Source organism: Taudactylus pleione, unplaced genomic scaffold (genome assembly GCF_031769625.1).
Source record: "Taudactylus pleione unplaced genomic scaffold, aTauple2 ptg000143l, whole genome shotgun sequence".
NCBI classification, from domain to species: Eukaryota; Metazoa; Chordata; class Amphibia; order Anura; family Myobatrachidae; genus Taudactylus; species Taudactylus pleione.
The window spans coordinates 1,330,001-1,347,457 of record NW_028284545.1 but is presented as its reverse complement, the minus strand read 5'-3'; the positions used below and the strand labels follow the sequence as shown (position 1 = coordinate 1,347,457).

Genomic DNA, 17,457 nt, shown 5'->3' with positions numbered 1-17,457 from the left:
AGAAATTTCTCTGTCTATTACGTTGGATCATTTCCTTAGAGTATCACAAAACTTAATGTTTTCATAGATAAAGAATTGTCATTGTATTTCTACTCCTCTGCACATAAGGAGACTACAGTGAATACTGTAGGGGAAATTTCCGTCTGTGTCTCTGTAAAAATTGCCATCATTTTCCATTGCGCCGAGAGTTTCGGCTTATTGTCAAGAGATTTTTCTCCAACGAGCATATGACTAATTCATGTATAAACATCTTCCCGGAGCAGCTGCCATATGTTTAAGAAAACAAGTCTCTTCATTTGGCTGAATGGAAGTGGTTTTAAAATGTGGGGGTACCTTTACTTAGCAGCGCATTTCAAAGCTGCGGCCTCTTCAGCGATTTCCCCCGCTGTATTTAAAGGGGCAGTAATAATAAACTTAAAACATGGCTGGTTTTGCATTTAATATTATTGCCCCTTTAAATCCAAGGGCAGAAAGCGCTTGAGACGCGGCGGCTTTGAAAAGCGCCGTCTGGTAACTTTCTAGGTTAAGATGTGCAAATTGAAAAAGTAAATTTAATTTCATGTAATCTGCACACTTTGATTTATATCATTTAATTTTCATATAGAAGGATCAATCTTACAGTATGTTTCATAAAGGAAAAAGTGACCTTCAGGGACTAGAAATAAACAGTTATATAACATAATAAACAAAAAAAAAAAAAAAAAAAAAAAAGTATATATATATATATATATATATATATATATATAATATATATTAAAAAAAAATAATGTAAAAATGAAAATAAATTTTTTTTTACATTTCATGTAATATAAAGCACAATTGTCCCATATAAACTAAAGCACAATTGTATCAATTTTCCCAACTTTAGATCTTCAAACAGGTGTTTTGACCAAGTGGGTGTTTCTGGGTGGGTTTGGCCAGGTCTGGGCTGGTAAGTTTTTTTAGTAGATCAGGGGTGGGGCTTATTCTGTCCCGATTTTGGATGTTTAAATGTTGGCAGGTATGCTATATCCCAAACAGACGTCTTCAGCTGTCCCTTATCGCTATTTCTACAACCATTTTGTAAAGAGTACTTCTGGGTGTAAATATGACTATAATAAGATGTAATGATGTACAACATGGGGGGATCAATTGTGCTCCAGTTATATTAATAGGTGCCTGATATAGAGTAGATGTAGCAGGTAATGTTCCATAGATCTCACGAGTTAAACACAGCAATTACCAGCAAGTTCACAGTATTAAATGTAACTTACAGATGACCTGCACGTAGATCACAGCTTCATCATGTCCAGCGATATTATCCGCCTTTACAGACACCCTGTAAATTCCGGGGTTCTCATAGCGATGGCGTATGGGCTCTCCAGTGAGCGTGAGATTCACGTAGATTGCCTTAAATCCATCTCCCAGATTTACTTGATATTTGGTGTTTAAAACATCTCCCTGTAGGAAACAGCAAGAGACCAATGTGAGACGCGCTGGTCTTTCTAATACGTCCAGGATAAATGAGAATTATCACAGTCGTCTGGGTTGTTTGTGTGGATTTTGTTTCTGCATACACCATAGCCAACATCTACTGTATACAACATTTCCATGTATACACCTGCGGGGAGGGAGTATCTATATATATATATATATATATATATATATATATATATATAGTATGTATAACGCACTATAGTGGACATAGGGCCTCATTCACAATTCTGCGCTAAACCTGTCATGACTATTAGGGACCATTTGTGGGTGGTAATGCGTGGTAACGGTGGGTGGTCTGAAAAATGCGCGTGTCAGATGGAGCGACTGCGTCTCTGTACGCAGTTTCACTGGCGCCGGCATCTTAGCTCAGTCGTCCATTCTAAGAAGCCGTAGGGTTAATCAAAAGGCCGATAATCATCTGATCTGCCACCGATGCCGCGTCTTTGTACGCAGATGATGCAACTTTTTACACAGCCCCCTTGGATTTGCAAAGCCGCCGGCCGGTGTCTCAATGCAACAGTTGCATATTAACTCACCGTATCTGCGTAAAAAGAAGCAGTCGCGACAGGATTAGCGTACAACTCTGAATCAGGCCAAAAGGTACCAGCAAGTCTGTGGGCGGTATCCAATTAGCAGCGCTAAAGTACCGCTGCTAATTGATCGCGGCGAGGCTATCCTATTAACTCGATCCGACGCCGGCACTTCTCGTGGATATTTTTCGGGACCTGATGTGTGCCGAAAAAGAATCCACGATAAGCGCCATTTTTTCAGCCAAAAAAGGCGTAAACACATTTTTTTTGAGAGCTTATCGCGGACCCTATTTGTTTTTGTGAGATATATCCAATTACTTTATTCGAAATAATAAGATACGGTAAAAAAAATACATCTGCAAATAACGGGGATAATCGGCAAAAAAAATCCCTGTTTTCCGCGATCGCGGAGATCATTTAGCGCCCGAACAATGTTCAGGGCTAATTGGATACTGCCCTGAGTCTTCCACGTGTCCTACTTTCCCCAAATCAATTTATAAGAATGCATAAGCGTAGGACTACTGCCTGTGGTGTGCCCAGTTTTATGTGGGAGTGAAAATGTCGGGAATTCAGCACCCGTTACCCCAGGATTACATATAAATGCCACTACAGCACTTGTATTACACCTGCACACTCCTGTTTTACCTCTGCATGGCATAAGGGACCACAAGTGTAAGGTATGGATATCATTTAATTAGTATGGCTGCAATTCACATAAAAAAATTTTTCCCATTATTAATTAATAAGTAATGTTGGACCCTTAATGTGTATTAAATATTATATTGTCTACTTATTAGAATTTATTTTTTTTTCATTCATCTCCATTTGCCTCCATCAATAAATTATTTAAACCAGGGATGGGGAACCTCAGGCCCGAGGGCCTTATAAGGTCCCCGGAATCATTTGGTGTGGCCCTCTGAGTTTTTTTCTGCTAGTCTCATCTGGTTAGCAGGGTGCCTAGAATGGCACTGCAGATTGTGGTCCCGCCCCCATGTGACATCACATGGAGGGGTGTGGTCTGCACTGGGCCCGCAAATAATGTTATATATATCAAAATGGCCCTCGGACGAAAAAAGGTTCCCCACCCCTGATTTAAACCATTGAGTCCTCATACAGTAAATGCTTATAGCAATAAGTTTACTGTGCCACCTTACAAGGCTCTGGCAGGACAGACTGCACAAGGTAAACGCAGTTTGAGAAATCACGCCGGCCAGAGACATCGGTAAATCTCACTGTATATTGTGTCTCACTATAGGGGAGATGGATTAAATCTTCTAAAGAGGACAGGGGGAGAAGTTCCCCATAGCAACCAATCAACTTCTAGCTATCGTTTTATAGAATGGACACGATAAATGATAGCTAGAAGCTGATTGGTTGCTATAGGGAATGTCTCCACTTGTCCTCTTTAGAAGGTTTGATAAGACAAATACAGCTGTGTGGTGATACAGCCATAAAGACTTGATGGGAGAATGTGGTTAGTTTATCTATAAATGACCCTGATTGTCACCTGACTGTAAGCTCTGGTTGTGTACTGTGGACCATATATGGGAGCTTGCATCCGGTTACCTGGTTCTGTTGTACAATAAATGTGATATCTTCCCCTGGCTTCACAGCCATAGAGTCTCCTTTGATGGTGATGCGCAGACCTTTGGGTGCAATTAACGGACACTGATAGCGCATAAGGTTTTCTTGGAGATCAATACCCCCTTCGCACACGTTGGACACAACTTTCCTATACCTGCAATGTAAGGTACGTGACATATTACCAGCATTCATTCATACAAAGACAGTCAACAGAAACAGACACTAAGGGCGGAATTCAATTCTTTTCATCCCCTATCGCGCCCGACGGAGCTATTCTATTCTTGCTCCTGTCGGGCGCGATCAGCTGCCAAGCGCTACATTTCAGCTCGCAGCCCCTGGGGGATGAGAGCTGAAATGTGCGAAAAGTGACATGTTTGGGCGCCCAAACATCACTTTTCGCGATCGCGCCCAGCACTTTGGTCGGGTTTAGCTGCTTTACGCGGCAAAACCTGGCCTCTATGGGCGCGATCAGCGTGAAAAGCTGGCACAATTGCATAGCGGCCCGCGATCTCCTGTCACTTTAGACGGGAGATGCGGGCCGCGAAATCAATTGAATTCTGCCCTAAGAATGCGATTGATCAATCCTTCTAAATATAACATCCAATCAGATTATAGCTATCATTGTCTAGAATGTACTTGATAAATGATAAATAAAATTTGGTTCACTCATGGGCGTCACTATAACGGGTGCAGCTGCTATGGGGCCCAGAGCTGAGGGGGCCCATCTTCCTTGTCAAAGTTACATGTAGTATATCCATTTTTCACCATTGGGTGGTACATAGGGACCCTTACAAACTTTTGCTATGGGACCTTCAAATACCTAGTTACGCCCCTGTCTCCACTTGTCCTTTTAAGAAGGTTTGATAAATCTCCTCCTAACTGTGATAAAAGGAGAAAATGCTGTTATACACAATTGCCAGACTCACTATTATAGACGGTAATGGGGAAGCAATTAGAGCTGTATCTGCACAGGGTATTTGTTCAATTAATGACTGGATATCATTGATTTACTGTGGCAGAAGAGAACCATTATTGTGATCAAAGTATCATATGACTTGTGCAACATGTCACCAAAAATGTATATATACAGCTATTGTATTGTGCTGCATACAAACAGTCATACACAAAATAAGATTGTCTTACTGAGATCATCACAAACGATACAAAAGAAAAGAAGGAAAAATAATAATCCGCACATTTGTTTAGGCTCACATTCACCCTCACACTTACCAAAGGATCCGTTAGGGGTAAATTACCCATATACATAAAGCAAATTGATTGCCCTTTGAAAATACCTAGTTATCCAAATATTATAAGTATATTTCAGGTATTGTTTAAAATATGTGTTATAGTAAATATACCACAGTGGGCTCTTTACTTGATACTATAGCTATACTGCTATATGCTACTGTGTTGCTGTACATATTCATAGTACAACTGGCACAATATTAAAATGTAATCGGTATCTTCATAGCAATCTGGAATCATGGTCAAAAAGTTTTACGGGTGATAAATTAACAGGCTGTTAGCCCTTTGGGGGCAGGGCTCAATGGCTTAGTTACAAACGTTTGCATTTAAGTTCAATAATGTGCATATAACTACAGTAACCAGTCACTTTCATTGTCCCGCTTGTATTTGTCATATAGAAGGTAGTTGCTGATTGGCTGCCATGGACAAACTGTGCACCTAATATGATATAATACATAATATATATATATATTAGGGATGTGCAGGCTCGGTTTTACTCGGTTCTTATCGCCACTTTACCGCAAATTCGGATTTATTATATTGGCTATCCAAAACACATGATAGGAGATAGCCAATAAAATGCCGTTTAAAGATCCGAGTAAATCCGAGTAAAACCGAACCCGCTCACCCCTAATAGACGTCTAACGACCGGCACTCCAATCTTGTGAACAGCTTGCCCGGGTGCCTTTCCAAGACAATGTATAAGCAATGCAGAAAGGCGGATGGCACTCCAGGACTGAGTAATAAATCAACAAAGACTCTCAAAGTTTACTTTGAGAGTCTTTGTTGATTTATTACTCAGTCCTGGAGTGCCATCCGCCTTTCTGCATTGCTTATATATATATATATATATATATATATATATATATATATATATATATACACACACAAACACACACACACATATATATATATATATATATATATTTATATACACATATAATATATAACAACGGGGAACGGAGTGCCGTCCGTTCCCCGTTGTTATCTCCACATTACTTGGAAGGGCGCCAGAGCACCTATTACAGCAGAGGATTCGAGTGCCAGACTATAACCTATAATATATATATATATATATATATATATAATTCCTCCTTTTGAGTGTTGTGAGCCCTTATACTGTTCTGTTTCCCTGTATACAATGGAAGGCATAATTATATAAATAAGATGCATTTCATGGTGCGTGTTAGGTCACTGTATCCCCCTGGCTTTCTATTTTGTACTAAATTCCTAGAGACATTGTAAATCTGGCTTTTGAGTCTCTTAATCCTACACATCAATCAGGCATGATGGTACAGTAGCAGGTTTCTATAACGGCAGACAGGGCGAAAGCCAATTAAATGCCATAAAACTACAGAGGGAATACACAGTATCTGTCCTGATGAAAGCGGCACAGTCTGCGGTAACCCATCCACAGGGTTTGCTATACGAAATAATCTTGTGTTCGCAGTAAAACAAAATCCTTTCTAAATTGGATGGGCCTAAAATGTAAAGTAGGCAATTATTTTACATAGGGCCGGGCTGTTTATTCCAATGGAAGATGTGCTTTCCCCTTCATTGGCTTATACGCTCCAGGAATTTCATGAACGCCTGCCCGGTTGGAGAACACTAACACTGCATCTAATTAATAGTGTAGTTGATGCGGGATGAATTAAAAGTAGACAGAACAGACTGTGGAACGACAGTTTAAGCTACACAATGATACATTGGACACAATTACTTTACTGAGCACAGACATAGCTAAACCATAGAGGCCTATGCAAATAAGCCCCATTAGTGTGTCGGCATGTTTACCAGCTGACAAAAGCAAAGCTTCTAAATTCACCTATTTATAAAAGCGAGTTGTACTGTAGTTTCTAGTCATTGAGCAGGGTTTTCACCTCTAGATTGTAAGCTCTTAAGAGCAGAGTCCTCTCCCCCTTATCTTCTCAACATAATGTTGTCATTGTATACTGGATTTATGTATTTTACGTACAGTTGTGAAAAGTTATTTATGTATCATATTCAACCCTTTTTTGTTTTTCCCCTGGATGAATTTCAACTGCTGAGACCAGATGCAATGGTCCAATTATTTCCAATAGAACATACAGTGTATATTATATATATATATATATATATATATATATATATATATATATTCCACGGGAGATTAGTGTGGCCTTAACCACTGCGTCACAAAAATAGGTTGTACACACTATATGAAATGCATAAACAGTAAATGCTCTGCATAAGTACATTGCACTCAGTATGCGATTCTCATACAGTTTATCTACAGTTGGCTATGTAGTCATTACGTCCACATTCTGAATGGTGACACCAGAACGTCAACATGGACGTTATGTCGACGGAGTGTGGTATGACGTGTTGACAGTTTGAATTTCGACATGGTCGTTCGGTCGACATCAAACATGTCGACATGTAATTGTGTCGACGTTGTTAAAATGACGCCACACTCACAATGCTGACATTTAGTATGTCAACAGCAAAATGTCGACATATGGTGTTTTTGCTTATTTTAAACTAACCTCTAACCCTAAATCTAATCCTAAACCTAACCCCTTACCCTAAATCTAATTCTAAACCTAACTCCTAATCCTAAAACTAATCCTAAACCCTAACCTTAAACCGATTCCTAAACCTAACCATACAGTTCAACATCACAAAAGTTGGCATTTTGGTGTCGACATGTTAAATGTCGACATTCTGAACATATTGACATTTTACCCATGTCATACTAAATGTATGTTGACATATTGGTTGTCGACCTAAAGTCAACATTCTGACTGTCGAATATTCAAATCCTGTTGACATTCAGGTGTCAACTTTCTGAATGACGACCTTCTAAACGTCAACTAGCTGACCAGATACCATGTCAGCAGTGAACATGTCGACATTCACAATGTGGACATGGACATATTGCCCACACGATCATCATGTTGATATTGTTAATGTTAACAGTCACCACGTTGACATTACAGATTTTGGGCTATAGCAGTAGAAAAATGTTACGTTGATATACTAACTGCTGACATGCACAATGTCAATGCTATGACCATGTCGACATTTAGCATGTCAACATAACATCCATGTGAAGACATTCTGATTGTCGACATTGTGTACCACACCCCTAAAGTTGGGCCGGACAAATTAATTTGCGAAGGCTTCCAGATTATACTTATTCACTCTCCCGGAACAGCCGGGAAGCTCCTAAAAATCGTGTGGCGCTCCCGGCTGACCTGAAGAGTTTGCAAGTCTCTTGGTCAACCGCCTACCCCCGGTCTCCCCCCACACACCCCTGCAGCGGGAGGACGATGACGCGATTTGCACTGCATTGCATCATCGTGGCCCTGCCCACTGCTTCAAAATGCCAGTAATATTGGCATTGTGTAGCAGAGGCGGGGCCACAATGACATGGTCACGCCTCCTGCTCCACCCCCAATGCTACGTCAAGTCCCCATCACACCCCGCAGCAGCAGTGTTGGCAAGTATGCTTCAGACGCAAGCAGCATGGAACTATAACCATTCATTTCGATAACACACTCATTTCATTGGGGTTTCCAGGGTGTGTGAAAGATTAGGAAACCCCATTGAAAGGAATGGAAATAAGTCAGGCTTTGTGGCCCTTCCCATACCTCCTCAGTCAGCCTCAATGTGATACAGTCTGGGCTGATTTGCACTAGATCAGGAGGACCACTAAAAGCATACGAGGTTGGACATTGATGTAACATGTACACTGTGCAAAGTGCGCTAAAAAAGTTTAGTAGAAGAGACCTTCAGTTTGACGAGTGCTGGACGAACAATCTTGGTATTCTACAGAGTGCATCTGGTGTGCTTATAGTTTAGCTTGTAAATAAATACAGTACAGGATAAAGCATTTCTTGTTTTATTTATTTAGAAAGATTTTCTGTGATCTATGAAGGTAAAATAACTGCAGGAAAACAGTTCATTCTACGGGGGTTCAGAGCCTTCAAGTGCCGCACGTCTGTCGTGTGCAAAGCCGGAATATATTTATGCTTTCAGCAATACATTTATCAAAAAAACTGGTCTTGATAAGTGCAGACATTTATATCTGTTACATGAGCCGCTGAGCGGCACTGCCTGAAATATTCTTGGCACAATGAACATTAAGCAGACACAGTGAACCCGTGTGGCCGGCAGCAGCTCAATAGGGCCCGGTAGGCAGCCGTTCCTCATGAGTGGGCATTTGATCGAGTACATTTATAGCAGATGTATAAATGGAGGAGAGAAAAAGGCACACGCTGACTATTCATCAAATTGCCCTTGTGGAACTGGGACCGTACGCAGTTCATATTTGGCTGGTGTGCCTTATATTTTTCTTTCAACCAGAGTTATTTTTCAGTGCACTTCATTGGGTGTCATAGGGGTGCAACGCGCGCCCTTTATTTTAAATTTCACGCTTCAGAGGTTCTCCACTTATGGAGAAGGATGAAGCAATCCATCCAGCTGATGGGGATGCACTGGACTAAAAGGGCCTAGCTCAATGCTGGGTTTGCCTTATACATTGATGGTATTGGACGTACTCAGCCTCTATACAGTACCTAACCCGATGTATATGTAAAACATGATATAATGAGCATATTTGCATATACAGAGCATGTTTATTGCAGTTACTTGAGCAAAATGAAACTTGCAATACAAAGAGTTGCATTGGGATTGTCAGTGCCACACAAACAGTCATATCTTATTATTCTATTCCCATATTATCTGTAACCAGGTCCTACAGTAGTTGGTGACAGAGGGGTCTATTCATGAAGCAGAGAAGAGCCCTGTTTAGCTGAAATCAGGGCTCTTCTCTGCTTCGTGCTATTCATGGAGCAAGTTTACCGTGGAGAAGCGTTACCCCTGCTCCATGCCTGCATCGTATCACCATACAATTGTATGGTGAGGGCGATTCATGAAGGAACGGAAAGCTCAGCTTTCAGCCATCTGAGGATAACGTTATCTGTTACCGCAAGCCGGACAGAGCAGGAAGCTGCATACTTCCATGCTGTCTGCCCGGCAACCGGCGCTGGCCCCGCCCCTTTTCCCAGCGTCCATAGCAGCAGGTGTGACGTGACCTGCTGCTCTCAGACGCCGGGGCGTGCGCAGTGAGGAACAGGTCTGTCTTCTCACTGCACTACAGGGATCGCGGTGGGGCTGGACAGCACCCGAAGACGTCGGACAGGTGAGTCTACATGAATGGCTACTAAACTTCACTATATATCGCATCGATGTGATGCGATATATAGCAATATCTTTTAGTAGCCACTTCATACACAAATAGACCCCATAGTGTCAGAATAGAGTGCAGCAATCAGCTAAACTGTGTATCCGGACTCGGGGCAGATTACCAATCAGCCAGATGGGACTACAGCACCAGGCCTCCAGATAACAATAGGCCCATCACCACGATGGCATGATGATGACCAGCTGCCCATCTGGCCACATGCTCATAAGTATTATTTATATATAGTAGGGGGTGTACACGCCCACATGGCACTGGCCACACCCACATAGCACTGGTCACACCTCCTCCGTTTCTCAACATTTTCAGCCCCATGGCCCTGTCCGGACTCACAGGAATCCCAGGAAGAGGAAACAGGTAAAGTAGCGACAGTGACCATGGCTACACATAACCAAACCGAGGACACTGTGACCTTAACATAAAGCATTGTATGAGTGTTTCGTACATACGGCACTCTTATCCTGTAGCCAAGTCAAACAATCCTTAACGTAAAAAATTATATTTGCTTAATTATGCCAAGCACAGGAATAAGTTTATGCTTCTGTGCAGGCAATGGGCAACCTTATGGGGTTGTGTGTGTGTCTGCTACTTTTTACCTGCTGTTCTAATTTTGCATTATTCTGAGCCTGGCTATATTCCCCTGATATATACCACACATATACTATTGGGGAGTCTCCAGGACAGTCTGGGAGAACAGGCAAATACAGTTTTCTGAAGGTTATCATTTTCCAGTAAAACTGACAGCAGATCTCTTACATTAAGTAAGGGTTTATGAGATGGAAGGGAAGATAAAGGCATCACAGGTACAAGGTAACGTCCGAAAATAAAATTATTTTACACATTCATTACATAATACAGCGGTAATATAAGCAATACAGGGCGGGGTTGTCAATAGTCAGCAAATTCACTTACAGCTCATCCTGGCCTCATCCTGGAACAACAGATGTACACATAGAGGTGTCATACAGATGATATCGAGATCATATTTTGGGTTGTGATCCCATTACGTACAATCCCCAGGGCGTAATGAGGGGTTGTAGGGGGTGGCTGGCAGAGCTGCAATCAGGGGGACACAGCCAGCACTAATGTACTTGGCCCGGGCTCAGAGGTGGACCCGCAACACGCCGAAGATCCTGCCTTTGACTAATAAGTAGTTTTCTGCCGGAATCATCAGCGTTCTGCAGGTCCCACGGCTCCTTGACACTTACAGTGATCAGCTGCAGACAGTAGCTTCAGATTGGGATTTATATGGGGGGGCGGGGAAAAGGAGTTTCATGCTTTGGGTCCTCCTCTCATAGGAGGAAGGAGACTTCAGTCTAACCATCGGCTCCTCCTGTTCAACACTCCCAACTCTCCTCCTCCTTTATTCTCCTCCATCCATTGTACCTGCGTGCTCTGCCTGCCATACTGCACAGGAATAGAGTTATACAGTGGAAGAAGTTTCCAAAGTGTGCATATGCCCCTCCCTCACAAGGTGTGCCTCTGCCCCATCCCTCCCCAATTGTGTCTCTGCCACCCTCACTAACCAAGTGTGCCTCTGCCCCACCCTCTCCAATTGTGTCTCTGCCACCATCACTAACCAAGTGTGCCTCTGCCCCATCCCTCCCCAATTGTGTCTCTGCCACCCTCATTAACCAAGTGTGCCTCTGACCCCTCCATCTCCAAGTGTGCCTCTGCCCTCCTAAATCTCCAAATGAGCCACTGCCCCCCTCCCTAAGTGTGCCTCTGTCCCTCCCTTTCTATATGTACCTCTGTCTCCACCACCTCACCAAGTGTACGTCTGCTCCCATCTCTCCCCAAGAGTTTCTCTATCACCCTCCCCAATTATGCCTCTGTACCCCCTCTCCATATGTTCCTCTGACTGCCCTTCTCCATGTTTCCCACTGAACACTAATTCCCATGTGTTCCTCTGACCACCACTCCCCATGTGTTCCTCTGACCACCACCCCCATGTGTTCCTCTGACCATCACTCCACAGGTGTTCCTCTGACCACCACTCCCCATGTGTTCCTCTGACCACCACTCCCCATGTGTTCCTCTGACCACCACTCCCCATGTGTTCCTCTGATCACCACTCCCCATGTGTTCCTCTGACCACCACTCCCCATGTGTTCTTCTGACCACCACTGTTCCTCTGACCACCACTCGTCATGTGTTCCTCTGACCACCACTCGTCAAGTGTTCCTCTGACCACCACTCCCCACGTGTTCCTCCGACCACCACTCGTCATGTGCTCCTCTGACCACTAATACCCATGTGTTCTTCTGACCACTAATCCCCATGTGTTCCCTTGACCACCATTCCCCATGTGTTCCTCTGACCACTAATACCCATGTGTTCCCTTGACCACCATTCCCCATGTGTTCCTCTGACCACTAATCCCCATGTGTACCCTTGACCACCATTGCCCATGTATTCCTCTGACCACTAATCCCCATGTGTTCCTCTGACCACTAATCCCCATGTGTTCCTCTGACCACTAATCCCCATGTGTTCCTCTGACCACTAATCCCCATGTGTTCCTGACTACTAATCCCCATGTGTTCCCTTGACCACCACTCCCCATGTGTTCCCCTGACCACTAATCCCCATGTGTTCCTCTGACCACTAATCCCCATGTGTTCCCCTGACCACTAATCCCCATGTGTTCCCCTGACCACTAATCCCCATGTGTTCCCCTGACCACCACTCCCCATTCACCCGTTCACTTCCTCCCTCCTGGAACAGTTACTGAATATATAGGAATCTATAGTGGAACTCTGAGATCTTACCCAGTGGTGCTCGTGTAGGTCTGACCCAGTGTGCAGTCCTCTGGCGGAGAGTCTGGGTTAAACCAGAAATCAGCAAAGCATCTGCTTGTTGGTTTTTGGTTGATCTCGTGTTCAAATCCATAATCACTGAAACACAAGAACATCCAGGTGGATCCATGTTTCCATCAATCAATGAATCAAAATTAAATCAAATTAAAAAAATCAAATAAATACTGTAAAACTAAAACAATATATAATATTGAATATAATGTTTATACTGCTAAAATATTATGCAGGCAATACTAATACATTGAATGACAAATATAGATATACATAAACATAAAACAGATTGTGGCCTGATCGGTAAGATGTCCATCATTTTTGTCAAAAGGACACTTTAATCTCCCAAAGTTTCTTTGCCCAACCATTCTTTCACTGTTTTTAGACACATTGGGGGAAATTCAATTCAGTGTGATGTTGAAGAGCTGCGGGAGGGAGCTCCCAAAGCTATTCGATACACTGCGCTGTTTTGGGCGGGCAAAGGATTTCTTCTCTCACCCTCCTGGGGATGCGAGGGGAAATCTGACAAAAGTGCCGGGAGCGCAGCTGTTTGCTGGCTAAGCGTGGAGCTAACAGACGCACGCCCGGCACTTTAGTCAGAGAATGCCGGTTCACGCGCCTTAACACCCTTGTTAAAGTCGCGAGAACCGCCATTCTCCGACATAACAGCACACTAAATGAGCTCGATCCCGGCGCTATTCAATTCGTGTTGAATTGAATTCCCCCCATTTATTTAATGTCTCAAGCATTCTCTGCAGCACTTTATACATTGGTCTAGATTTTATATTCCTGACATTAGATATAAAAACAAAATCGACGAAAAATACAATATTATTAATCTCTTTCGCTTTTACCAAGTTATAATGGGGAGATTAATCAAACTTTCTAAAAAGAAAAATCGGAGATGTTGCCTATATAGCAGCCAATAAGACTCTAGCTCTCATTTCTGGGATGCACAAGATAAATGGCAGCTAGAAGCTGATTGATTTCAACACCTTCACTTTTTCTATTCTGAAGGTTTTATTAATCTACTGTACCACTTAGGCATCTACAGCTGTCTCACTTTGCCTGGTCACTCTCATTGTTTCCTCTCACTTTGCCTGGTCACTCTCATTGTTTCCTCTCACTTTGCCTGGTCACTCTCACTGTTTACCATCACTTTGCCTGGTCACTCTCATTGTTTCCTCTCACTTTGCCTGGTCACTCTCATTGTTTCCTCTCACTTTGCCTGGTCACTCTCATTGTTTCCCATCACTTTGCCTGGTCACTCATTGTTTCCTCTCACTTTGCCTGGTCACTCTCATTGTTTCCCATCACTTTGCCTGGTCACTCTCATTGTTTCCCATCACTTTGCCTGGTCACTCTCATTGTTTCCCATCACTTTGCCTGGTCACTCTCATTGTTTCCCATCACTTTGCCTGGTCACTCTCATTGTTTCCCGTCACTTTGCCTGGTCCCTCTCATTGTTTCCCGTCACTTTGCCTGGTCCCTCTCATTGTTTCCCGTCACTTTGCCTGGTCACTCTCATTGTTTCCCATCACTTTGCCTGGTCACTCTCATTGTTTCCCCTCACTTTGCCTGGTCACTCTCATTGTTTCCCATCACTTTGCCTGGTCACTCTCATTGTTTCCCATCACTTTGCCTGGTCACTCTCATTGTTTCCCGTCGCTTTGCCTGGTCACTCTCATTGTTTCCCGTCACTTTGCCTGGTCACTCTCATTGTTTCCCCTCACTTTGCCTGGTCCCTCTCATTGTTTCCCATCACTTTGCCTGGTCCCTCTCATTGTTTCCCGTCACTTTGCCTGGTCACTCTCATTGTTTCCTCTCACTTTGCCTGGTCACTCTCATTGTTTCCTCTCACTTTACCTGGTCACTCTCATTGTTTCCCATCACTTTGCCTGGTCAGTCTCATTGTTTCCCATCACTTTGCCTGGTCACTCTCATTGTTTCCCATCACTTTACCTGGTCACTCTCATTGTTTCCCATCACATTGCCTGGTCACTCTCATTGTTTCCCATCACATTGCCTGGTCACTCTCATTGTTTCCCATCACTTTGCCTGGTCACTCTCATTGTTTCCCATCACTTTGCCTGGTCACTCTCATTGTTTCCCATCACTTTGCCTGATCACTCTCATTGTTTCCCGTCACTTTGCCTGGTCACTCTCATTGTTTCCCATCACTTTGCCTGGTCACTCTCATTGTTTCCCATCACTATGCCTGGTCACTCTCATTGTTTCCCGTCACTTTGCCTGGTCACTCTCATTGTTTCCCATCACTTTGCCTGGTCACTCTCATTGTTTCCCATCACATTGCCTGGTCACTCTCATTGTTTCCCATCACTTTGCCTGGTCACTCTCATTGTTTCCCAAACTCTCAGCCCCGACTGTATCATATGCACCAATGATATAAGTCCCATCTCCTGTCGCCATCCCTCACCCACAACCTGTAAGGTAGGAATAAAGGTGCTCACACATACAATGATTATAAAATTTAATCATAAGTTGATTCATTGAGAATACGCAGTAATGAGATTTTGTTTATTATGATCACACACAGAGAAATAATTGTTTTCAAGTGCTGTGAAATCAAAATATTCAAACCTGCACAATCATATTTTTTGTACAATCTCTTTTAATAAAGTTCTTTTTATTAACATCTTGTCACAAACTTAGTAATTAGTATGAGATCTCATTGAATATGATCGCATCATAGGGAAAATAAAATCTTTGTGTGAGTAGCTCAGCAATGGCAGGAGGGCATTGTGGGAAAATATAGGACTGACTGGGTACAGATTGGTCTAGTCCAAATTCTAAAGCGCTGATTAGATAATGTGCAAGTTGATCTAAACAAAATTCTAAACACTGACTGGGTACAAGTTGATCTAAGCAACATTCTAAAGCACTGATTGGGTACAAGTTGACCTAAGCAACATTCTAAAGCACTGATTGGGTACAAGTTGATCTAAGCAACATTCTAAAGCACTGATTGGGTACAAGTTGATCTAAGCAACATTCTAAAGCACTGATTGTTGCTTAGGTCAACTTGTACCCATTCTAAAGCACTGATTGGGTACAAGTTGATCTAAGCAACATTCTAAAGCACTGATTAGGTACAAGTTGACCTAAGCAACATTCTAAAGCAGTGATTGGGTACAAGTTGATCTAAGCAACATTCTAAAGCACTGCCTGGGTATAAGTTGATCTAAGCAACATTCTAAAGCACTGATTAGGTACAAGTTGATATAAGCAACGTTCTAAAACACTGACTGGGTACAAGTTGATCTAAGCAACATTCTAAAGCACTGATTGGGTACAAGTTGATCTAAGCAACATTCTAAAGCACTGATTTGATAACTGAAAGCCTTAATCACCAAGCCCTGTGAATTTTCTAATGCCCATTAAACAGTCTCCCACGAAGCAGTGAAAAACACCTAAAAAGGGTAATATGTCTCTATTCCAGAAACACACACTTACCACACGAAGTCTGTGCTTTCGCACTGGCAAATTTTCGAAGCCAAGACTGACGTAAAACTTCTTCCCTTAACGCACCACGATGAAGTCTTCCTCTTGCGGAAGCTTCTCTGCTGACCCATAATGCATGTTCCACCCTGCACGTAAAGTGTACGGAGTACTAGATTATTGTTAAATGATTATATAATATCTGAGACATTTCAAATGCTGGCCAACTTATTCCTAAACTTCACTATAATAACAATACAAATTCTTTCACATACACATTCTCAATTAAGTTGCTTATTAATTATAAATACAGCTTGTTTATTCTGTTATGATGACAGCTTCCCATTGTATATTGTTGTATAGACTATATCAGTTACTTTGCCTGTTGTTGAAGACCCTTTTCTAGAAAATGCAACATTTCTATATACAGCAATACACACAGTGACTCCTGCTGGCCATACAGAGTTACAGCACATAATTTATTTATCATATAAGATGTAGCACGTTTCTGAGTACCGCAGGATACTGGAGTTAAGGTAAGTATGGATAGAAACAGTTTGATCTATAATAAGCACAACAATCATCACTGAACAAATGGATACTCTTTGAAAATGTTGCCAACATTGACCATCCTTACAGGTGACGATGACCTATATAAACACATTCTTGTTTTTCTGAAGACTGCCATATCATAATCATTATAATACCTGTGTATTAGACAGGGTCCAAGAGTCATAGTCATCCTCAGTGCACTCTCTAAAGAACGAGGGTCTGAAATCCACTTTTACCAGTTCCCAGTCTGACCGGTAACTTATGTGTCCAAACACTCTGTGCAGGAAAGAGGGATGAAAGATGAAGGTCTATAGTTTCAGAAAATACCATGTAAGAGAAACAGAACAACCGAGGAGACGGTGAACATTACACACAATGGAGGCGGCATGGAATCTTTTAAAAGACATAAGTATTAAATATTGTCTCATGTAACCCTGGCAGCCAATGTCAGCCTGTGCGGCCAGGATGCTCAGGTGGTTGGCAGCTGTATAATATTGAAAATGTTATTAAAATGTGCCATTCCACAATTCAACTTCTTACCACTGGGTGGCAC

At 42.5% G+C, this 17,457-nt stretch overlaps 1 protein-coding gene across 2 annotated transcripts in view; it reads right to left on the bottom strand.

The window, feature by feature from the left end:
• Positions 1-17,457, bottom strand: part of SORCS2 (sortilin related VPS10 domain containing receptor 2) — a 1,055,028-nt gene that overhangs the window by 51,433 nt on the left and 986,138 nt on the right. For both annotated transcript variants that reach the window (XM_088473883.1, XM_088473884.1), the window contains exons 15-19: positions 17,060-17,180; positions 16,368-16,501; positions 12,855-12,980; positions 3,573-3,744; positions 1,254-1,440 (exon numbers count right to left, since the gene is read on the bottom strand). In XM_088473883.1, the coding sequence (XP_088330009.1) occupies positions 1,254-1,440; positions 3,573-3,744; positions 12,855-12,980; positions 16,368-16,501; positions 17,060-17,180 (740 nt within the window). The remainder of the gene's footprint in view (positions 1-1,253; positions 1,441-3,572; positions 3,745-12,854; positions 12,981-16,367; positions 16,502-17,059; positions 17,181-17,457) is intronic.